This window comes from Danio rerio, chromosome 3 (genome assembly GCF_052040795.2).
Source record: "Danio rerio strain M-AB ecotype USA chromosome 3, GRCz13ab, whole genome shotgun sequence".
Lineage (NCBI taxonomy): Eukaryota > Metazoa > Chordata > Actinopteri > Cypriniformes > Danionidae > Danio > Danio rerio.
Window position 1 is genome coordinate 62987723 of NC_141023.1, and position 24967 is coordinate 63012689.

The following is a 24967-nucleotide window of genomic DNA, read 5'->3' on the forward strand; positions in this document are numbered from 1 at the left end:
AAAATTCCATAACAGTTCTCAGGGTCTGATATTTTGGATTCTTACAAAAGTAAAAAGAGGTATTTATTCACAAATCCATTGAGAAATTTAACCAAAGGAAGCTATAGATTTTTATTAAGATCCAAAAGATCTCAACTTGTAAAATGGGCATCCAATGCCACCTTTATTTACTGAAGGTTAGCTCTGAAATATATGACATTTTATGTGTGTTAGACACAAAGAGAGGTGTGCACTTGAGTCAAACAACTAGATTTAGACGTTTAAAAAAAAAAAACCATTGACAAATGATTAAACCTGGATTTATACTTCTGACATTACCCACTGTGCATATTTTGCATGTACATTTTGCATTTACCGCCGCTCTCCTTCTCCCTCTGGCCAGCATCTGGCCCAAAATATATCATAAATATATAATAAATATATCATTGTTGTTCATTTTTGAGAGGTGTTTGTCATGGTATGGCGAAGGTTATGTGACTGTAGGAAAACAACCATGGGGAAATCAGCTTTATTTATTCTGCACTTCTACATAAATTAATAATGCAGTTTTATCTACTAATCTCTTTGAAGTACCATAAGTAAATAAACTATGAGTCAAAGTTAGGATTAAATGTATGGAATAGCACACAAGACACCACTTATGAAATCCAAATTTTCCCAAGCACGGACAGAAACACAACAACAGTGATTATGTAGAAAATGAAGAAGGCCACGTCTGTGATTCTTGCCACTCTGATCCAGAACGATGAAATCTGAACCTCATTCTCATCTCTGACAGAATCTGGAAGAATCTGCTCATTTCTGACACTATCTATGAGGGAAAATACAAAACAGACACAGTACTTTTAGTGTGGTCTGAACCATCTTAAATATGCAAATCTGTTGAATCTTTGTAAAAGAAAGAAATGGATAAGTAGACTTCATTCTTACCGTCTCGTCCACTAACAGCAGCTGTTTTTTCCATTAATGCAGCTGATTTTTCCTCAGCATCTTTAGCCATCAGATAATTTACAAGGATGGTCTCCAAAATACTGATGCCAATGAGACTGAATATCACAATGCAGTAAACCCCTGTCAAGACAACAAAAGGCTATTTTGGAACAGGCCAAGTTAAGGGGTCCAATGCGTTCACACTAGACGCGGAACGCGCGGATAAACCGCGATATTTGCGCGTAAATAGTCGCATGAACATTTGAGGTTACTCGCTTCATTCGCACGTCAAACCCCGCTTCGTTCGCATGTCAAACCCCGCTTCGTTCGCGCGTCAAATTCACTTCAGAACAGACGCGGATTCGTGTGATGGGCAAGGCTTCTGTCTGCCCCGTGACTCTAGCTTCATAGCTAAAGGGCTAACATGGATTTTATAAAGAAAATAACAGTGTTTATGTGATTTATGAAGGATGATAAACAGCGTCGATACGTTTAGAGCCGTGTTTGAATCCACTACATCCTTTCAGAGGTGCATCCAGCTCTTTAAGCTCATAGACTCCACCAGAAACTTAACCTGGCTGATGGAGGTTTTCAGCGGTGCTTCTGACTAAGCCGAGCCCAGTTTGATGAACTTCTTGTCGGTGTCTGCTGGGGGATTTCCCCTGGGACACCGAGAACAGGTGATACGTCACAATCACGCCCCCACAAGAGTAAGCTCCAGATTGGTTAACGCGGCGTGAATGTCCGCTGAAGTTCGGATTTTCGAACGCGAGTGATTTGCGCGAAACGTGCAAAACGCTCAATTCGCGCCACGCCATTTGCGCCATGCGCACCGCGCAATTCTCGTCATTCGTGCCACGCCATTCGCCGCAGGATGTCTATTCGCGCGTTTGCATTGACTTAACATGTAAATCACTCGCGCTCGACGCGCGCTCCGCGTCTGGTGTGAACGCAGCATAAGAGGTCAAAAGCTTGACTGGGGCTGGCAATTCTAGAGGCTTGACTGGAGCACCATAAACAAAACGATTTACACAAACAAGAGATGAAAGGGGCTAATGAGTAACTGGAGGGACATGAGGCATAACAGGAGATTACATGGGCTTTGGGCTGGAGAGGAGCAGACATGGGTTTATGATTAAATAGAGCCAGTAGGGTAGACAAGGCAAAGTGCTTGAGCAGCATTGACAGCATAGCAAACTTGGCCAGTTCAATCTTGGTCCTATCCCATATCCTGAGCAGATGCAGTGGTGGTCATGGATGGGTGTAGAGCATGAGATTGATTCCTGAAAAACCCCAGTGATAGATCAGTCTCCGCGCTGATCCCATGGGCTAGCCTACTCAGACATGCAGCTTCCAGACATCCCAAGTTGGGAAAAGTCATTTCCGGGGGATAAAGAATTGATTTGCGGGAGGTAGCGGGATAGTGGGTGTTTGAAGAGTGGGGGTGCATTGAGTGAGTGACGTATCTGGGTAGGGGGGCGTGTGCGCGAGAGACGTACCCGAAGAGCGGTGGGAGTTGCGCACGCGACGCGACATAACATTACCTGAAGAGTGGTGGGGGTGAGTTGCGCGCAACGTACCTGAAGAGCTACAAGGGATGCGGTGGAGAGAGGGCTGTGCAACGTATTTAAGGACTGGGCAGAAGCGCGCGATTTCCGGAAGATTATCATTTATTTGCGGGCATCCAGGAGTGTCTATGCATTTGAGGGATACTCAATTTCCGGGAGACTTGGGATGTCTGAGCTTCTCCACAATAGATGTCTAACATTGTCCAGCCCCTAGACTGCACCTCTCTACAAGACATTTGGTTAGAGGAGAATTGGTTATGCCCACTTGTGTCTGATTTTTTCCCCCCTTAACTTTCGTCAGTCAGGTAAGGTTTGTTCTTCACCTAAGGCTTGCTTGGCTTGGGACTTGTGGGGCTGCGCATGGGTAGAGTTGCTCTTCAGTGAGCTTCTTACATGCCCTTCCTACATTTCCATTACATTGAACTGAACTAATTTGAACTTTGAAGTGTTTCAATATAGTCGAACTTCATTTACGTTAAGGTGCTTTCACACAATCTACATTGTGAAAAGCTCTATAGAAATGAAGATGAGCTGAATTTAAAATCTGAATACAGCAATATGCTCTTGAGCTGAATTTGGCAGTGGGGTTAATGGGCCATGAAACCACCTCGTTCAGCAGGGTGTTTTCACACCTACTTTGGAAAAAGTCAGAAAAGTGGGCGTGTCCAGCTCTGTTTAGGGGGGAGTGTCGGAGGAACTAAAGTAGGATGGTGTGGGAGTGTCTATTTGGGCACGCGCGAGTTTCAGAGTCAAAACACACACACACACACACACACACGGGAGAAAATGATGGTGTTTACATGGACATCTGTAGTCGAATTATTTGCCAAATTATTAAATGGTGGACTTTAACTGCAGTTTGGCTCTTTCATTCAGGGAATTCATTCATGCCCCTCGCGACAAACGAGATATTTGATTTGAGGAACTGCTCTAAGCGTGTATTTTCATGCATTGTTTGATACCGCACGGCGAATGAGAGAAAAAAACCTCCGCATTTCCCGGAAACTTAGATGCACACGGCAGGTAGTGTCAGAAAGCCGCGTGTGTTTTCCGGTCACAAAATGAGGTGAAAATCCTACACGATGTTAAAGTTTGGTTGTGGTGCTAACATGTTTACACTCGGTGCAATAGTTAACTTAGTTCGATACGAACAAACTGAATAAAAAAAGAGCACTGGTCGCTCACTTACCAAATCTGTAGAGACAGGACAATCACCAGCAACTAGAGCCGCGTCTTTATTAAGAGAAGACTATAAGCAAATCCGGATCTCAGCGTTTGCAGATGAGAACAACTATCAGGTAAACAATAATCCTCCTTAGACACGTAAGTTATTGTTGTCGAGCGTCGCGTACACTGTTAATCCACACGTGACTCCAGAGAGAAAATGAAAACGAAACTTAACAGCAGCAAACTATAAAAGCAACACTTCACGCTTGTTTTGCCGACACAACGTGGCGTCTCTGTCGTCTAAACACTGTGACAGTAATGAATATTAATGAAGTTGCGCAATAGAGCGTGCTGATTGGTTTGAACCAAGTCTTACTCATGCATTAATGCAACACACTGTAAGACGTAATAAGACACACTCTGGCACAGACGTCCAGTCTGCACGCTGGAATACAACGCTATTATGTCATGGCCGTGACGCAGCTTCAAAAATTCGTTTCAAACCGGAAGTACAAATTTGCTTGAAATAACACAAAAACAACCAATTTACACTTTTTAGTGAAATATAGGTGTCCTAATAGTGTTTTTAGCAGTGTGGGACACATCAACAGCTCAAGAAATGTGTTTTGGTGTTTCGTGACCCTTTAAATCTGGTCTAGACTGCACCCCGGGGCCGAAGTGTACACTGTGCTTTTCTTCTATTGGTTTTGGGATGAACTGGACAGTCTGTTCAAGCTTCTGCACAACTCAGGCAACTGATTTGCAACAGGAATTTCATTGTGCATGTGTGTGGCTACTGATGTTGTGCCTTAGTTTTGATGGGTAGTTAGTAAAGCATGCCCGATCAGGGTCATTTCCTGAGGAAACATACTACCTTGTCTAGTACTGGTCATGATGTCCAACAATAGTAATTCATAGAATTTGGTATTTACATTTAACCCATCCAATTTAGAGCAGACAGACTAGCAGACACCCATTTGCTGCAGCACTCAGGAGGAATGTAAAGATTAGGTGCCTTGCTTAAGGGTACCTTCAAAAAACTGAATATGATCCATAATAATCAACTGCATAGTTCATTAGTTATTAACTAAATTATGATGATGATCATGTCCAGGTTATACTCACCAATCAGAGGAATTCTGTCAGCCGTAGAGGGCAGTGTGTCATTAAGAATGAGCAGCAGCACAGAAATAGCCAGAAGTAAAGTGACTTTAAAGCTCAGCTTGTCTGGCCCACTTGCTTCTATGAAGAATGAGGCCACATCCAGCAGAAGGAAGAAGAACACAGGTATGATAATGTTGATAGCATACAGCAAAGGTCTTCTCTTGATGGTGATCTGATGTGAAAACAAAAATTATATATATATATTAGTGCTGTCAATCGATTAAAAAAATTAACTAATTAATTGCACCTTTAAAAAAAATTTTTTGCAATTAATCGCATTTAAAATACTAAAAGTTGTAATTTTGGCTATTCAAATGTAAAATTAATGTAAACGCAAGACAAAAACTATTAAAATTCAAAATATAATTGTTTAATAGAATTTTTGTTTAACTGGTAACACAGATTTCTTCATGTAAACAACATACCCACAATAAACCATCAAGATCCTGGCTTGACAGCCATATTTATTAAAGAAATTAAAACACAGGTATGTTAATGACATTTAAATTTCAAAACAATCAATGCCAATAAAGAAAACATTGATTTCCATGTTGAATTCTAAGTGGACTGCAAAAAAAATGCCAAAATACGGCATATGGAAAATTAAAAATTATAATAATAAACTATTGAATACAAACTGTTGCACTCATTGTAAAGTTTTATTGCTGTGAGTTGAGAACATTAATTATAGAGTAGAAACAATTTAGCTTAATCCTCTTTTACATCCATCCAGTTGCTAAGACTTGGAGTATCCCGCAAGTGCACAGAGACTCCTGGATGCCCGCAAATGAATTATAATTTCTCGCAAACCGGTCGTTAAATACATTGCACACCCCTCTCCCCCGCATCCCTCCTAGCTCTTCAGGTAGCCTATGTCGCGCGCAACTCACCCCCACCGTCCTTCAGGTATGTCTCGCGCGCACACGCTCCTACTCAGATACGTTGCTCACTCCACCCCTGACACCCCTCAACGGGCCTGACACAGAAACACACACAACGCTCTGCAGACGTTTTGGCCCCAACGACCTTCCATACTGGAGCGACTCCCCTCAGATTCAACACGCATGATCGCGTTCATCAAATTTGCTTAGGCGTCCTAAAGTATTACTGTATTTCACAAGGATTCTGACACAACAACGCGAAGCATACGCTTTCGTTGCGTTTAATGAGGAAACACACTAAACTTGGAGGGCGCATGCTGAAAGGCAGAGTAATGCCCTGTCTTTGACAGCTCGCGACTTCACCAGAGACTTTTTGAGTCCATTCACATAAGACACCAATACTCCGATTTTAATATGATTAAGATAATACTCTTATTAAAATTCTACCGTGTAGCCTAAGCAGTGATTTTATTTCCTTAAAGGAACACAGAGTCACGAAATAAGGAGGATTTTCTTTCTGTTCACCATGTGGTATCAACTTACAACAGAAGTCGAAAGTTAAAAATGAAACACCCGAAATTGCATGAAACTCTGGAGAGCCTGGTGGTTTTATACTGAAACTTGCCTTCAAAAAGTGCTTCCTTGGTCTTATCCACATTTCTTGCATGTTGAACACAAAAAGAAACCTGCAACTGCGTTAATTGCGTTAATTTGTTTTAACGCGTTAATTATTTAAAATTAATCGCATGCGTTAACGCACTAATTTTGACAGCGCTAATATATATATATATACACATACAGGGCTTGACATTAACATTTTTGATCACCAGCCACTGTGGCCAGTAGATTTCCAACATTACGAGCCACTCACCATTTTTACTAGCCACACTTTTCTTTTTGGGAAAATATATTTTATATGAATAAATTTGACTTTGACATGCTAAAATGACTTGATTAGATGTAGTGTTATGTCCACATGCCTTCTTATTAACTTCTTATGTGAATTGTGTATTAGCTTGCTCAGAATAGCGAATATATAGTGGATACCTGTTATTATCGTTATTATTATTTTTTGTAGATATAATTGGAGTATATTTTTGCAGATTATATTTTCTTGTTTGTTGTTTCTTTGGTACTTTATTTTTATTTTCTTTGTATATACCTTCATAGTGGATGGACTTTTTGGTACTGTAAATAAACATCACCTTGCATGATAGTGCTTTGCGAGTAAGCCATAATTTTTTTTCCCCTTTACAAACTCACATTTCTCCCCCTGAAGACAAGCTGGTGTGCTCGTTTTCATCATGTGCATGTGCAAATAGTTTGTGTCGCAATGCAATCAGTTTTCAATCAGCGGAGACTGTCAGACGCAGGATTATTTTTGGTCCACTTTTGTAGCGTTTTTATACATTTTTGTAAAGTTAAAGTCTACATCTTCATCTGACAGTTTGTTGGCTGTTTCCCAAATTACACTAGAGTGTCGCCTCTTGGTCATTCTAAGCTCTTTGCCTGAACATAGCAAAGCTGAGAGCATGACTCCAAGCCACTTTCTCTGTAAGTCAGAGGTGTCCAAACTCGGTCCTGGAGGGCCGGTGTCCTGCAGGTTTTACCTCCAACTTGCCTTAACACACCTGCATGAATGTTTCTAGAAAGCCTAGTAAGAGCTTGATTAACTGGTCCTGGTGTGTCTGATTGAGATTGGAACTAAACTTTGCAGGACACCGGCCCTCCAGGACCGAGTGTGGACACCCCTGCTGTAAGTAGTTTGTTAGCTGATTTCAACTTTAGCACCGTCTGCTTCAGTGTTTCAGTCGCTGTAACCACTCTGCTGATTAAGCTTGTCAATATGTCAGCTTTGATACTGAATACTTCAATTAAAACTCTCAAAAGTTGCAACAAGTGGAGCAAGAGCTTAGTCGATTGCTTTCTTCACCTGTTCTGCGATGGTGGACGATAGCTCGGAGACAAATTCTGATATCTGGGTAGCCTGTGCTCCTCACCTGATATACCAGCAGATCCTGTAAAAGCCCTGTAAACGTTCCATTAACCCTAGAAGTGTCGATTAAGAGAAGTTCCCACTCTCCCTGGGCCTCAAACAGTTTCTTGGAATCCTTAGTAATAAATTGTGCTTTAGACAATGAATCAATCTCGAGTTCCTCCCCTGTCCAAAACAAGAACCAAGTGATCAGTAAACATTGCACATAATTGTAGAAGAAAATTATTAAGCATTATTTAAAATGTTTTATTTTGTCATATTTTGTATATGTACTTGTGTGCACGGCAGAGTGAAATGTTATACTGCAGGTTTGGGTGTCGAAGGGAAATTTGTACAAGTCCATGCTGCAAGCCGTAGTCAGAGTTAAAATATCAATGGAGATTGAAAATTCCCACAACTCCAACTGCACATACGGAGACGGTGTTGTTCCATATTCTGTCTTGATGCTAAACAAACAACAACGCCATACAGATTATTATGACTGGCCACTCTTCAATGCAATGATGACTTATGAAACTGTTTTTAATAACATTTCTAGTTCCCAATAAATGGACTTCCAGCTAAGCAAAGTTGTGACCAAATGATGACTTTAATGACATTATATGCCCCCTAAGGCAAACCTGCCAACAGGTTTTGTGTTTTTTGGAGGTTTCTCATATTTCATACTCACCTCGCTGGAATCTCTCATAATTTGTATGGTGCAATCTAGTTGCGAAAAATCCCTGTTTTTCCATGTTTTTCAAGTTGCCAGTTCTTGTACGAAGCTCATCACCTCACACAACTGACTAAATATTCAAATCTCAAAGCATTTTTAGTAGACCCCCAAATGAAGATCAAAGAATCAACAGAAAAAACACAATCAGTTTCTCAAAATCTCAGCAGAGATTCATTAAACAACTCTACAAACAGCTTCACTGGTAACATTATGATAACTGCACGCTATCAATCATTTATTAAGCATTAGAAAATATTTAGTTTGACACTTGTTAAGTTATGCAAAATACAATGGGACCATCGCAACTGGCCCACCTTTACAGGTACTCTGCTCTGCCCCAACTGTGGCCAGTGGCATAATTTCCCCCTCCTTTCTTCCTTCAGCCTCAGTTCGGGATACATTCTATTTGTATGTCTACTTTAAGTGAAGTTTAATTTTAAACTTAATTTTGAGAGAAGCACATGCTCATGATTGACCCAGCTGGTCCACATTAGCTAATCATGATCCTCCAATCAAAGGATCCCAAATCACTATATATATCCTCATTTCCTTTCTACAACTATCTTCGCCTGGAAGAAACCCCCCTCATCCCCTTCTTCCTCCTTTATCCAGAATGGGCGGCATGGTGGCTCAGTGACTAGCACTGTTGCCTCACAGCAAGAATACCAATGGTGTTGGGTCCTCGCTGAGCCATCTGGTATTTCTGTGTGGATTTTGCATGTTCTCCCCGTGTCCGCGTGGGTTTCCCCCGGGTTTCCCGGTTTCCTCCCACCATCCAAATGTGCTCCATATTATAGATCAAATAAGCCTAAACCTTTTTTAAAATGTCTTACTCTCAGGAAGTTCGGCTTGGCCTCAGCAGCGGGGGAGTTTGAGATAGACCTGGGCTCAATCCCCACTCGCCCTGCAAAAGGGGTGCTCTCTCCTGGGACAGCAAGCCAACAAGCTATGTATAAATCATGAGCTAAGAGTGAACTCTGGAATAGATATTGATTGTGCAATGCTGTGTTCTTAGCTTGTAAGCACATATAAAATGTGCTCAATCAATGGATTTTCAAAGTCTTCTATTACGTTTTCATTACTATATAAGGTACTGCATTACTTACAAATTAGTTGTTTAAGAGTTAGTAAGTGATTTTTAAGATCAAAGCATATAGAAATAGTTACTTTGTATGTGCTTTAGAAACACAAATTCAGATTTTTTAAAACTGATCTGAAGAGAGAACTGTTTAGGCTTTGTAAATCCATTGTAAATGGCAATTAAAGGCTTAAATTCTCAATTTATAGTTTGGTACATGGATTTTTTTTCTGAATCATGTTGTTGTTCATTCTTTCTCCTATTTAAGATAAAATTAAATAAGGCTTAAGGGATTTACAAAGCATAAACAGTCCTCACTTTAGATGTAGGTCACACAACTGTAAAATGTTATATCAACACAGCACTGAATAACATACAACTATAACTACATTCCTGAAAAATGACATGTACAAATGTTAATTTGAATATTTTAGTATTGATTTACTTACTCGATGTGAATTAACTACTCGTGAATTGTAAATAAAACAAAACTTTTTACAATTTACTAACAAAGTATGAAATTACAATCCATAAGCATTTTATATTAACCCAAGCTCATTCTGATAGCGTAGTCCCGCGGACGTTTCTGGAGACAGCGGAATACGTACCGGGAGGTACGTACGGCTGCATTTATTTTTTTCAAGCGAACGCTACGGAGCGGTGTGACGCTGTTCCCTTGACCGCTTACCTCCTTGTGGAGGGCTTTCTCGCTGCAACCCGTTTGTCCACTCAGGTCATCGTGTACGTCGGCAGGCTTGAGATGCAGAGAGGAGTTGACCAAGGCGATCGGTTTCGAGTCCAGAGAAGAGCAGTTCCAGAAATCAGGTAAGACAAAAACAGAATCCCAAAAATTAAGTGAATGAATTTCATAACAGGGTGAGAACGCGGTGAAATCCGAAAACGCGGTAAAAAAAAATCAGGGCTTTTCTTTTTTTGGACGGCATTTGTAAACTGTTGCTCGGGTTTAGGGAAGCGAGTGGGCGGGCTGGTCAATCGGTAAAATTGGTTGGGTTTAGGGAAAGAGGAGGGCGGGTCAGCCGATTGGCCAGTCGCGCAGTCAATCATCTGGTCAGTCGGACAGCGGCCTCTGGTGGGTTCACGCGAGAACAGCGCGGGCGCGAACTGCACTCGTGAGAGGCGGTTGAGATGCAAAAAGGCGCACAACAGCGGCCTCTCGCGGATTCACGAAAACAAAAACTGCAGCCGTACGTACCCGCCGGGTTGTATTCCGCGGTCTCCAGAAACGTCCGCGGGACGTTTTCAGAATGAGCCTGGGTTGCTTTATATACTTTATAAGAGTCAGTAATTCAAACAGGCAGCATTTGCAACTACATTTAAAAACTGCTTGTTAATGCAGAGTTAATGCTTAACATGAATTGCCTATTGTGCTAATGCCCAACAAATGATTCATAGTGTGAAGTTATTATAAAGTGTTAAAGCTTCCCTTATTACTAATTGACTTTGATTCTAAATATAGAGTTGTGGTGCTCAGGAAGGGGTTTAAAAGAGAGCATTGAGAGTATTGTCCATGTGACATGATGACATGATATTATCAACTAAATGCCATAACGACAATAATGAGCCCATTAGAAATTGGAAAACAATACGTTATGATAAAAACTTGACGATACACCATACTCAGTATATCTAGACATGGCCACAATGAGCACCTTCTCTGCCATAATATAATGGTAAATAAAACAGTTGTCATGTCAACTTTCTACTATAAGCAGAAGCTCGCAACAGCCGTGTGAAAGTTGAAGATCTTTAAATTTGACGCAGCGTCTAATAATCATGGTGCTCACATGTGCAGATTTCTACAGAAATCTACAGATTTGGTAAGTGAGCAACCAGTGCTCTTTGTTTATTCAGTTTATTCGTATCAAACTACCAATTGCACCGAGTGTCAACATGTTAGCACCACAACCAAACTATTACCGTCGTATAGGATTTTCACCGCATTTTGTGACCTGAATTACACACGCGGCTTACCTGCCGAGTGCATCTTAGTTACAGTGAAATGTAGAGTTTATTTTTTTCTCTCATTCGCCGTGCGGTATCAAACATTGCATGAAAAATACACGCTTAGAGCAGCTCCTCGAATCAAATATCTTGTTTGTCACGAGGGGCACGAATAAATTCTCTGAATGAAAGAGCCAAACTGCAGTTAAAGTCTACTATTTAATAATTTGTCAAATAATTTGATTACAGATGTCCATGTAAACAAAGTCACTTTCTCCCCTGTGTGTGTGTGTGTGTGTGTGTTTTGACTTAAACTCAGCGCGTGGTCAAATCGACACTCCCACACCATCCCTCTTTTGCTCCCCTGACACTCCCCCTTAAACAGAGCTGGACACGCCCACTTTTCTGACTTTTTCCAAAGTAGAGGTGTGAAAACACCCTGCTGAAACGAGGGGGTTTCATGGCTCTTTACTGTGCTTAATATGTCTAAAAAGATACCATTTGGACACACCTTTGCTTTGGGCAGTTCCATTTCTAAAACCTATCAATTTCTGTCTCTATTCCTAACAATGAAAGTGAGAGGGGAAAAAATACAAATATAATTTAATATTTTTTACCTTTCTTTAATAAGAAGGTCGGGAGTCCAAAACATTTCTTTATTTGCATGAAATTGTGTGATTCCACATCGTTTGTAGAACATCCACAATGGAAGGCCGTTGTACCAAGCCTGCAAATGCATGAATATTAATTTCAGAATATGAAAGTCATGTTTATTAACTTCCGTACAAAACAAGACTCGCTAAAGGGCACTTCAGCAATATGTACGCTCCACCAGCCATTTACCTGGACTACTCGTGCTTTCAGACTTTGGCTGCATCCAAAACCGCATACTTCCATACTGTATAGTACGCTAAAATCAGTATGCGAGCCGAGCAGTATGTCCGAATTCATAGAATTCGAAAATCAGTATGTGAGAAGTTCGCAAATGACTTACTACTTCCAGCGAGATTCTGGAGTGCGCATCCCATGCACGCTACGCTATCCCATGATGCCCCACGAGAGAATTCATGAATGGGAGTGAAGCAATGCAATTCATGCAGGTGGGTTGTGTGACCATGAAAAAATGGCAGATGTAGTACGTTTAAATTCAAATGCAGTACCTACTGAGTAGTAGGCGGTTTCGGACGCAGCCCATGATTACCATTACACAGCTGCAGACATTACACTGATTGCACACACTATATAAACACCACTCACATATATAGTTGTGTACAACCCCAAATCAGAAGAAGTTATGACAGTATGGAAACACAAAAAAGCAGTGATTTCTAAATTTGCTTTCACTTGTATTTTATTGCAGACAATAAAACAAACATTATTTAATGGCGCAGTGGGTAGCACAATCGCCCCACAGCAAGAAGGTTGCTGGTTTGAGCCCCGGCTGGGTCAGTTGGCATTTCTATGTAGAGTCTCCCAATGTTGGCGTGGGTTTCCTCTGGGTTCTCCAGTTTCCTCCACAAGTCCAAAGACATGCGCTACAGGTTAATTGGGTGAGCTAAATTGTCAGTGGTGTTTGTGTGTGTGTGTGAGTGGGTGTTATGGATGTTTCCCAGTGATGGGTTGCAGCTGAAAGGGCATCCGCTGCGTAAAACATATGCTTGATAAGTTGGCGATTCATCAGATTATTAAAAGGACTAAGCCGAAAATGAATAAATTAATGGAATAATGTTGCCATTCCTTTTCAAAACATTTAAAAGTCATTTAGGTACTGAAGACACTAAGTGGTGTGGTTTTTCAGTAATTTTCTCTCATTCTTTCTGCAAACAAGTCTAAAGATGGGCAACAGTACAGGCTCTTTATTGTCACATTTTGTACTTCAATTTGCACCACACATTCTCTATGTGAGGCAGGTCGGGACTGCAGACAGGCCAGTCAAGTACCCGTATCCTCTTCCTCTGCAGTCAGGACATTGTTATGTGTGCAGAATGTGATTTTGCTTTGTCTTGTAAAAATATGCATGGGCGCCACTGGAAAAGAAGGCAGCATATTGTGCTCCAAAATCTGTTTGTACTTTCAAGTTACCTTTACCAAGGGCACTGACACAGCTTGTCAGCTGGTTACATGTCTGCATGATCCTTTTCTTCTTTGGTCATCTGACCAAAGTACACGTTTCCACTGTGTGATGGTCTATCCCAAATGCTTCCAAGCCCAGAGAAGTCGACGGTGCTTCTGTAGACTCATAAGACATGGGCTTCCTTTTGGCAGTTTTCACTGTCATTTGTGGATGTAAATACGTATTGTGGTACTTGACAAATGTTGGCCAAAGTACCTATGACTTCATGTGGTAATTTCACTTATAAATGAATGAAGATAAGAGAGCAATTCTAAGTGTTTTCATTGTTCCCGTTCCTGTGTTGCCTGCACCAACCATTGCTTGTTTTTTTGGTAACAAATTTTGCTGTTGTCTGCTTCTGTCGACCCCTTCCTGCATGACCATCCCTTGTTTAAACAAAACTTTGTTTAGAACTTAGTCCATTGTCATCGCATTTTATCATAACAGAAGACTGCTGCTGCATCTCTATCGAGAGGAGTCTGGATGCAGACGTGGTGCAGTGCAATCTGAGCTCCATGTTTTACGCAGCGAATGCCCTTCCAGCTGCAACCCATCTCTGGGAAACATCCAAACATACTCATTCACACTCATACACTATGGACAATTTAGCCTACTCAATCAAATTCTCCAAAACTACTTGCCAAGATTACGATTACATTACATATAATGAACCAATAAAATTAAACAACAACTGTCCCTTCGGTTTCATTCCTAAATGTTCATATCACACAAAATCTGCTGAAACTCACGTCTAGTAAAAGCCCGTCCCCCAGAGAATTGTTATTCTATAGCGATCGCTGATTGGCTCCTGTACTAGAAGGCGGGGCTTCATTCACCATATTGACTGTTACACTTTTCCTCATTCAAAAGTATACGAGTGACATGTCTTGTGTATTCTATAGTCTTTGACTCAATTCACCTGTACTGCATGTCTTTGGACTGTTGGTGAAACCAGAGCACCCGGAGGAAACCCATGCAAACTCCACACAGTAACAAACTCCACAACTCCACAAATTCAGGTAAAAACACACACACACACACACACACACACACACACACACACACACACACACACACACACACACAAAACACTACAAACATAGTAGACATTCTAAACCAGGGGTGGGCAAACTCAGTCCTGGAGGACCGGTGTCCTGCACAGTTTAGCTCCAACCCTAATCAAACACACCTGCTTATAGATTTCTTGTGATCTTAAAGACACTGATTAGCATGTTCAGGTGTGTTTGATTAGTGTTGGAACAAAACTCTGCAGGGACACTGGCCCTCAAGGATCAAGTTTGCCCATCCCTGTTCTAGACCAACCATCAAGTAGAGAGGCTTCAGTAAAAGTTGTTTGACTTGATTTATTAAGATTTAGCCAACTGGAAAATATAAAAATCACATTTTTCAAGTTATATTTCATCTGCAACAATAATGTGAACTGATGTCAAGATATGCTTGGACATGAAGTCAAACAACCCTAAAGCTATGTGCTCACGCAAAACAAAAGCATACAGCCAATAATCAAATTAACCATGTGCAAGACACACAGAAACAAAAGCATCCAGCTGCAAACACAAACCGCAATGCTAAAACATGAAAACACAAGAGTGTAGACAGACACAAGATGACAAACAAACAGACAAAGCAGTTGAATAGGGAGCATGAGTGTCTGAACACTGACACAAAACTGAAACAAGTGAATTGCCGGGATCTGAACAAACAAATTACAATATAATTCTTACAGAATCTCTGTACATTTTAAAGCATATTATTTTGTTTTTACACAAGTATTCTGTATATTATACTGTTTTAAATTGTAAACTTCTTCACATTTGTCATGGGAACTCACTCCACAAATGCACAGATCACAGGATTTATCCAAAAACACCTATTTATTAAGAAACAAAACACTCACTAGATGCCCTGGGACCTTCAACACTCAGGATCGACAGGGAGATAGTGACAAAACAATTACCAGACTGCAAACTAAACTAAAGCAGGGGTCTAAATACACAGGACATGCTTACACAAATCGTAAACAGGGGTGACACAGCAGGGGCCTGTTTCAGTAAGGAGGTTCAAACAACTCGGGAGTTTAAACTTGAACTCTGAGTTGATTTACCGAGAGATTAAAAACCTCAGAGGTTTCGGTTTCAGAATAGCTGATCTGAGTTAGGTCAATCAAATTTGAGTAGACCAACTCAGAGTTAAGCGCGCACACCGTGACTGTAAAAAGGCATTAGCAATGGAGCGCAGATATTACGAGTGACCATGGCAACATCTTAAAAAAAAAAGAAATCAGCATTTCTTTCTCCAGCTGAACTTGATCTGCTCATGCAAAGGTATAGCAAATATGAGTGTATATATTTAAAAAGAAGCAACCATCAGTGAAACAGAGACAGTTAGCATGCTAAAACAGCTGCTCAAGTTAATGCTTATTTTTTCATTTAAAGTATTTAAACATTTAAGTATAATAAAATAAGTAATATAATGTGTGACGTGTATACTTTTTTCTAAACTTTTATACACATTTATCAGTTTTAATAGATTTAACAGTGCACTTGTGTGTCTGCCTTTTTACTGATCAAGTGATAGAGGTTGATATAACATTAAGAACGTAAGCAGTGCTAAAAATTATTTTTAGACAATAATAATCCCATTAATCTAGTAACAGTACATGTCGAAGGTTAAGCTAAATATTTATGGAAAAAAGGACAAGCCTCGTACATGACTTTGTTCTGTGTGTGACAAAAATGTAGGCAATAGTTGTGTTTCAATTAAAATACAGGCTATTACATAAATTGTGCAAAACTGGAATAACACCTAAAAGATGCGAATAAACCAGCGTTTTTATCCAATGAGTCAAAGAGAACACAATCGTCACTTCCTGATTAACTTGCGCCAAATATCAACAATAAAAACAGAAATTACTGCAGTAGAACAAGCTAAGTCAATGATTTTTTATTTAATACTTGCGCTTCAGAAGACAATTGACACACAATGAACATGTGGGGGCGTTTGAAGCCAGACGCGGAGACTCTTGACACGCTCCTAACGCTCGGAGGTAATTAATAATATACACTAATACTGAAACAGTTAAGGCATTTTAGAATTACTAAAACAACATTTAAGATGTTCTACAGTGTGCTGAGTCTGCTGGTTTGTCCATTCACACACATTTTCATCATCATCTCTAACAAACCTTTTTTTAATGTACATACTGTAATTTGTTAAGTTCGTAGTTTATGCGCATCTTTTCTTATGAAATAAAAGTTTAACCTACTCAGTTATGCACATGTTTTATTATGCGTATTTTCAAAAGTTATGTGAATCATGACGTTTCCATCAATCGTTTTTATAGGCATCTCCAAAGTGAGCTCTAAAATAGGTGTGTGGAAATGTAAGGCTAAGGCAAGAAATACCGCTTTATCTTTAAAAAAGGGGAGGAGACCGACAGAAACTCAGAGTTTAGAGAATAAAACCTGCTCCTGACCAGGTTAGATTCACAGAGTAAGTTACCACAGTAACTGACACTGAGTTAAAGTTACCTTTCTTTCAGAAACAGGCTTGACTTCTTGAGTTTAACAAACCTGCCATTTTGAAACCGAAAACCCAGAGTTTCTCTCATTTCAGGGTTAAAATACTCTGAGTGTACACTTAACCTCCTTTCTGAAACAGGCCCCAGGTGGAACTCATGATCATTACAAAACATAACAGTCGATGGAGGGAGGAACCGTGGAGGAGGAGTAGCCACCGACTCCAAGGGGGCGACCGAGGGCGACGCCACAGATAGAGGGGAAACCCAAGAGCTGCAGAGCAAGGGTGATGCCGAGGACTCAGAGGGCCAAGGTGGAGTGGACGGCTCACCCAACCGATGGGACGACGCTGGTCCATGGTGCAGATGGAGGTGAAGTCCATGAGCCGTAAGGACAAGGTGGAGTAGACGGTCCACCGACCGATGTGACAACGCTGGTCTAAAAGCTTGTGGCAGAGCCAGAATGACAGATGTGTAGCTGGAGGGAAGGAAGAGCTCAACGTAGCTGGCAGGACGGAAGGATAAGGCGCAGCCAGAGGAGTGGAGTCCAGATGCGCAGGAAGGGCAACGACTGACCAAGGCAGGGCCAGAGGGATGAGGGAGCCTGGCGAAGTTTGTGGGCTGACGGTCCATGGAGGAGACAAGGGAGGAGCAGAAGGAGAAGGAATTCGGAGAGGTAGATGGTGTCCATGGGAAAGGGAAAAGAAACACTGGGGCAAAAAGACTATATACTTTTAAAAAAGGGGTGGGGGAGGGAGGACTAGGTCCATTATTCCACCACGTCCGCTCAATTTACAAATGCACATATCGCAGGACTTATCCAAAAACACATATGTATTGACAGAAAACACTCACTACTCGCACTGGAACTTCTACACTCAGACGCAACAGGGAGATGGTGACAAAACAATACCCGACAGCAAGCTAAATAATGCAGAGGTCTAAATACACAGGACATACTTACACAAATCACAAACAGGGGTGACACAGCAGGTGGAACTCATGATCATTAGGAAACAGCGGGAAACAGAACTAAGGGGTTCAAGGGGTTGTCAAATGACAAACACAGACAGCACATGGTGCACGGAACATGGGGAAATCACATGACACAAACACACCAGACATGACAACTGTTTTTTTGATTTTTTAAAATTAAATTATTCTGGCAACCAGAGCTGCCCATTTTATTTAATTTTTTTATGTATAAAACAACTTTTTTGGGGGGTCATGAGGACATTTGGATTATAAAGTCAAATGTAAATTTTAATCTGGTCATATTTAACAAAGTCTTTGTGAGTTGGAGAGACAAAATAAGAGTTTTAAAATACTTACAGTCATCATTTTGACCTGTGTTGAGAGGCTTTGGGTCTTTTCATTCTGCAGATAAATGAAGTGTGAAATTAAAATGTAATAAAGTGTCAAATGATGAAACTTTTTGATGCATCATTAATAGATATGACAAGATATGTCAAGCTGGATACATACCACAGCCACAATGGAGGTTACATAGATGTCCACAAAAACATATGAAGGATAGCCGTCAATAAAGGGCCGCATGTAGGTCTCCATGTTGTTCATTAATTTTAGGACAAATTGAAATATTTTTGTGTAATTTTCACGGTAAACTGCCGGGTCACAGCCTGGTTTAATTTGTGACACGTTGAGAGTTTCTGTCACATAAGAAAATATTTCTTAAGCAACCAGTCAGCAAGAATTTGGAAATGTTTTCTATAATGCTGTGTTCACACCAGACGCGGAACGCGCGGATGTCTATTCGCGCGTTTGCATTGACCTAACATGTAAATCACTCGCGCTTGACGCGCGGATAAATCACGCTATTCGCGCGTAAATAGCCACGTGAACATTTGAGTTTACGCGCTTCATTCGCGCGTCAAAACCCGCTTCATTCGCGCGTCAAATCCGCTTCATTCGCATGTCAAATTTAATTCAGAACAGACGCGGATTCGCGTGATGGGCAGGGCTTCTGTCTGCCCGGTGACTGTAGCTTCGTTGCTAAAAGGCTAACATGGGTTTTATTAAGAAAATAACAGTGTTTATGTGCTTTATGAAGGCTGAAAAACAGCATCGATACGTTTAGGACTGTGTCTGAGTCCACTACATGCTTTCAGAGGTGCATCCAGCTCTGTGAGCTCATAAACTCCTCCAGAAACTGAATCTGGATCACGGAGGCTTTCAACGGTGCTTCTGACTGAGCCAAGCCCAGTTTGATGACTTGTTGTCGGTGTCGCCTGAAGGATTTCCCCCAGGACTCCATCAACTGGTTCTACGTCACAATCACACCCCCACAAGAGCAAGCTTCTGATTGGTTAACGCGGCGCAAATGTCCGCTGAAGTTCAGATTTTCGAATTCGAGAGATTCGCGCGAAACGCTCGGTAAGCGCGTCAAACGCGCAAAACGCTCAATTCGCCTCGCGCAAATCGCGCCACAGGATGTCTATTCGCACGTTTGCATTGACTTAACATGTAAATTACTCGCGCTTGACGCGCGTTCCGCGTCTGGTGTGAACGCAGCATTACACCTGTGTTCTATATGTCCAACTCTTAAATGCATATAGAGTGAATATACAGTTGAAGTCAGAATTATTAGCCCCCCTGAATTATTAGCCCCCATTTATTTTTTCCAATTTCTGTTTAACAGAGAGAAGATTTCTTCAGCACATTTCTAAACATAATAGTTTTAATCTCATTTCTAATAACTGATTTATTTTATCTTTGTTAAGATGACAGTAAATAATATTTGACTAGATATATTTCAAGACACTTCTATACAGAATAAAGTCACATTTAAAGGCTTAACTAGGTTAAATGGGTTTACTAGTTTAGGGTAATTAGGAAAGTTATTGTATAACGATGGTTTGACTATCGAAAAAATATACAGCTTAAAGGGGCTTATAATTTTGACTTTAAAATGGTGTTTAAAAAATTTAAATCTGCTTTTATTCTAGCTGAAATAAAACTGAAGAAATAATATTATCAGACATACTGTGAAAATTTCCTTGCTCTGTTGAACATCATTTGGGAAATATTTTAAAAAGAAAAACAAATTCAAAGGGGGGGCTAATAATTCTGACTTCAACTGTACATATACTCCAAGTACCTGTAAGCTATCATCTTAATGCTAATGATACTCAGTTTTATATCCCCATAAACATGAATGAAACTCTGTTTTACTGTCATTTTTTACCTTCAATGAATCAAAAACTGAAGTACTAGTGTTTGGCTCTCCAATTGTCTCTGAATCTACAAATAATAACCTAAGTTTTTTTAAGCCTATGGTCCACAGTCACGTTAAAAGTCTTGACACTGAGTTAAAGTTTGACAAGCAAATTAATTCTGTACTCAATAGTGCAGGGTGGGCCAACCCTGTTCCTGGAGAGCCACCTTCCTGCAGATTTCAGTTGCAACCCATATCAAACACACCTGCCTGTAATTATCACGTGCTATTCAGGTCCTAATTAATTGGTTCAGGTGTGTTTAATATGGGTAGCAACTGAATGTGCAGGAAGGTGGCTCTCTAGGAACAGGGTTGGCCACCCCTGCAATAGTGGTTTCTATCAATTAAAGAACATTGCTAAACTGAAGCCTTTTCTGTCTTTTAAGGAGTTGGAAAACATCATCCACATTTTTATTATGTCCAGATTGGACTACTGCAACTCTTTGTATTCAGGAGTTTGTTTCAAAATGCAACCACTAGGCTTTTAACTGGGGGAAAAAATTAATTGTATCTCACCAGTTTTATCATCCCTTCACTGGCTCCCAGTCCAATTTAGGATCCAATACAAGTTACTGTTATTTGAATTTAAAGGTTTGAATGGTCTGGCACCTACAGTTGAAACCAGAAGTTTTCATACACTGTATAAAAAGGCACATAACAATTAAAAACAAAAGTCAGATGTAAATGTGACTAAACTTTTTCCCTTTTAGGTATTATCAAATGTGTTTCTGTTATGCTTAATAGCAGAATAATGAGAGAGATATGTTTTGAGAAATTGTTATAACTTTTCTTGAAAGTCAAGTTTACATTCAATAAGATCATTCTGCCTCTGAAAAAGCTCAGTCGATGGTGTCAAGGTTTTGGAAGTTTCTGATTGACTAATTGACAACATTTGAGTTAACTGGAGGCACAACTGTAGAATAGGATTTAAGGAAAACCGCAAGCACACTGCTTCCTTGTGTGACAACATGGGAAAATCAACAAGCCAGAATCAACAAAAAAGCCAGATTACAATGTGCTAAATTACACTGGGAAAAAGAATAATTGTTGACATGTCCTGTGGTCTGATGGAGCTAAGATTGAACTGTTTGGCCATGATGACCAGTGTTATATTTGGAGGACAAAGGGGAAAGCTTACAAGCCTAGGAACACCATCCCAACTGTGAAGTATGGGGGCGGCAGCATCATGTTGTGTGGCTGTTTTGCTGCATGAGGGACTGGTCCACTTCACAGCATAGATGGCATCATGAAGAAAGAACATTATGGAGAAATACTGAAGCAACATCTCAAGACATCAGCCAGGAAATTAAAAATTGGCCAAAATTGGGTCTGCCAAACAGACCATGACCCTTAGCATACTGCCAAATTAGTTCAAATGTGCTTTAAAGACAACGAAGTGAATGTTTTGGAGTGGCCATCACAAAGTCCTGATCTCAATCCTATAGAAAATGTGTGAGCAGAGTTGAAAAAGCTTGTGCGAGCAAGACAGCCAACAAATCTGACTCAGTTACACCAATTCTGTCAGGAGGAATGGGCCAAAATTCCTTCAAACTATTGTGAGAAGCTTGTGGAAGGATACCCAAAACATTTGTTATACAGTTTAAAAGCAAAGCTAAAAGAAATACCAAGGAAATGTGTGTAAACGTTTGACTGTCTAGAAATTAATAAACAATTATCTTTTAAAAATCTCTCATTATTCTGGCATTTAGCAAATGTAAATCATTTAGGTAATCCCAACAGACCTAAAACAGTAAACGTTTAGTATGATTTACCATCAGACATTTTTTTATATGGTTATGTTCCTTTTTTTTAGAGTGTATGTAAACTTCTGGTTTGAACTGTATTCAAGTATAAATGTTGTATGTTGGTTGTTGTGTAAAGCACTTTGGTCAAAAATCTGTTGTTTTTAAATGTGCTCTATAAATAAAGCAAACAAAACAAACAAGTAGGGCGACACGGTGGCTCAGTGGTAAGCACTGTTGCTTAACAGCAAGAAGGTCACTGATTCGAGTTCCAACTGGGCCAGTTGGCATTTCTGTGTGGAGTTGGCATGTTCTCCCTGTGTTTGTGTGTGTTTCCTCTGGGTGCTCCGGTGTCCACCACAGTCCAAAGACATGCGGTATAGGTGAACTGAATAAACTAAATTGGCCGTAATGCATGTGTGTGAATGAGTGTGTGTGGATGATTCCAAGTACTTTTCCCCCCCACCAAATCTACCCACATTCTGAATTGTTTTGGTTAGATTATATTACACTCTGAAGAGCATTGAAAACAATAAACAAATATAATTGAAAAATAAATGAACGATTAAAGAAGATACAGACTAGAAACAAGTCAAAAATTCTGCCAGCGATAATTATACTTGTTAAATGCTTTGAAATAAAAACTTATGTACAGTATGCTTTAGTAAAGAACAAAAAATATATACTTTTTTTACGCCATAATATACAGTTGAAGTCAGAATTATTAGCCCCCCCATTCCTGAACATAATAGTTTTAATAACTCATCTCTAATAACTGGTTTATTTTATTTTTGTCATGATGACAGTAAATAATATTTGACTAGATATTTTTCAAGACACTTCTACACAGCTTAAAGTGACATTTAAAGGCTTAACTAGGTTAATTAGGTTAACTAGGCAGGTTAGGGTAATAATTAGGCAAGTTATTGGTTTGTTCTGTAGACTATCAGAAAAAAAGGAGATAATAATATTGTCCTTAAAATGGCTTTAATAAAAATTAACACTTCTTTTATTCTAGCTGAAATAAAACAAATAAGACTTTCTCCAGAAGAAAAAATATTATTCGACATACTGTGAAAATTTCCTTGCTCTGTTAAACATCATTTGTGAAACATTTTAAAAAGTAAGTAGCCTATTATACTACCCATTACAAGCAGTGTATTTGGTCTAACACTCTGTCTTAAAATGAGCAACTTAAAGTCCTTAAAACTGGCCACTATTACATTTATAAAAAGTTTCTGCTATTCGGTCACTAACACTTCAGAATAAAGTATCCCCAACCTTACAGCACATGTTAGTTTGAAATGCTCAATGCATGAACCGCTTTTAATTAAATTATATTTAAAAGGACTTACCAGCTGAGGCAAGAAAAAATATAAGCCAGTGTAGGTACATGGTGAACAGTTTTGAGTGTTCCACTGGGTTAAACTGTTGATTGTAATGATATTCTCTTCAACATGGACTGATCAAAAGGTAATATTTATATGCTATGAGTTATAAAAAGGCCCAACACCACCCAGTATATGCGTATTTGCTTGAAATGTAGGCCAGGGTTTAAAATAATTAGAATGACAAAGAAACTTGAGGATGTCTAAGGCACTGTGCTTTAAATATTATAATGACTCTCAAGCTTTGTGTAAATAATGAATATAACACAAATATAATGCTTAACAGCTAGAGGGCAATATGGATTTGATGACATTTTATTATGACAGTGATATTTGATATTCTTCTGTTTATTTTTGTGATTATTTCTGTGTATTTTTGCCTTCAGCTTTTGTACAGAAGGGGATGCTTCTGCAATGTTTGATTATAGTAGCCCCAACATTTAAAAAATGGGACAAAAATGCATTAAGGTGTTTATCTGCTAATCTTTATTTTCTTTTTGTAGGTCACTGGATATCACAAGTAACTTTTTGAAACTACTGAAAATAATAATTGTTATATATATATATATATATATATATATATATATATATATATATATATATATATATATATATATATATATATATATATATATATATATACATACACACACACACGCACATACATACAGTTGTGGTCAGAATTATTATTATTTTTTTCTTTTTTTAAATATTTCCCAAATGATGTTTAACAGAGCAAGGAAATCTTCACAGTATGTCTGATAATATTTTTTCTTCTGGAGAAAGTCCTATTTGTTTTATTTCGGTGAGAATAAAAGTACTTTTTAAATTTTTTAAAAACACTTTTTGGGACAAAATTATTAGCCCCTTTAAGCTATTTTTTTCCAATAGTCTACAGTACAAACAGTGTTGCCAACTTAGCAATTTTGTTGCTAGATTTAGCAACTTTTCATTCTACCCTAGCAACCTTTTTTGCTACCCAGGGGTCCACCGATGTACCTGGACTTGATGTATAGGCCCCAGGTGCCACTTGGCCCTCCACCTAGGCGCCTCTGACCCTAGCAAGCTACCGAGGGGTACACCGATGTCCCTGGACTTGCAGTATAGGCCCCAGGGTGCCCCCTGGCCCTCGGCCCTAGGCCTTTTTTTTTTTTTTTGTCAAAAAGCATCCAGCAACAAATTTAGCAATTCTATTTGGCTACTTTTAGCATTTTTTTTTTTAAAAAGATAACTCGAAAGAGCAGTGTCTGCAGGCTTCACTCAACACACATACCACATTCACATTAAATTGCTAGCTCAGATTGCTTTTCATAACTGTCAATTTACTGATATTTGTTAACATGTATAATTGTTGGTGATTTAGGTAGCAATAAATTCCAATAGTCACATTCACAAATATGTTAATTTTAAAAGTTAAAAAAGGTGAGTACACAAGCTGTGATTGTTTAAAAGAATGTAACTGTTCTATATCAGTGTTATATTTAAAAATA

At 39.5% G+C, this 24967-nt stretch overlaps 2 protein-coding genes across 5 annotated transcripts in view; one reads left to right on the forward strand and one right to left on the reverse strand.

The window, feature by feature from the left end:
* pycr1a (pyrroline-5-carboxylate reductase 1a) overlaps positions 1-18546 on the forward strand; it is an 80608-nt gene extending 62062 nt beyond the window's left edge. The window contains exons 9-10 of one of the 2 annotated variants that reach the window (XM_087242363.1): positions 14477-14593; positions 17256-18540. In XM_087242363.1, coding sequence (XP_087098489.1) covers positions 14477-14593; positions 17256-17291 — 153 coding nt within the window. In that variant the 3' untranslated portion in view covers positions 17292-18540. Of the gene's footprint in view, positions 1-14476; positions 14594-17255 lie in introns of both variants that reach the window. The other variant, XM_087242365.1, reaches the window with a different exon arrangement.
* On the reverse strand, positions 1-23799 carry LOC108182217 (5-hydroxytryptamine receptor 3A-like). 3 transcript variants are annotated; one of them, XM_087245313.1, is made up of 10 exons: positions 23625-23799; positions 23445-23551; positions 18598-18782; positions 18445-18489; positions 12079-12188; positions 7980-8152; positions 7711-7871; positions 4791-5001; positions 931-1071; positions 1-811 (listed from the first exon to the last, which is right to left on the reverse strand). In XM_087245313.1, exons 2-10 carry the CDS (start codon positions 23482-23484, stop codon positions 639-641), a joined length of 1239 nt encoding a protein of 412 aa, XP_087101439.1. In that variant the 5' UTR covers positions 23485-23551; positions 23625-23799; the 3' UTR covers positions 1-638. The 3 variants fall into 3 exon arrangements, with proteins under 3 accessions (XP_087101439.1, XP_087101440.1, XP_087101441.1); XM_087245314.1 differs by lacking the exon at positions 23445-23551; XM_087245315.1 differs by lacking the exons at positions 12079-12188; positions 18445-18489; positions 18598-18782; positions 23445-23551; positions 23625-23799 and adding an exon at positions 9255-9865.
* Positions 23800-24967: the final 1168 nt, after the last annotated feature.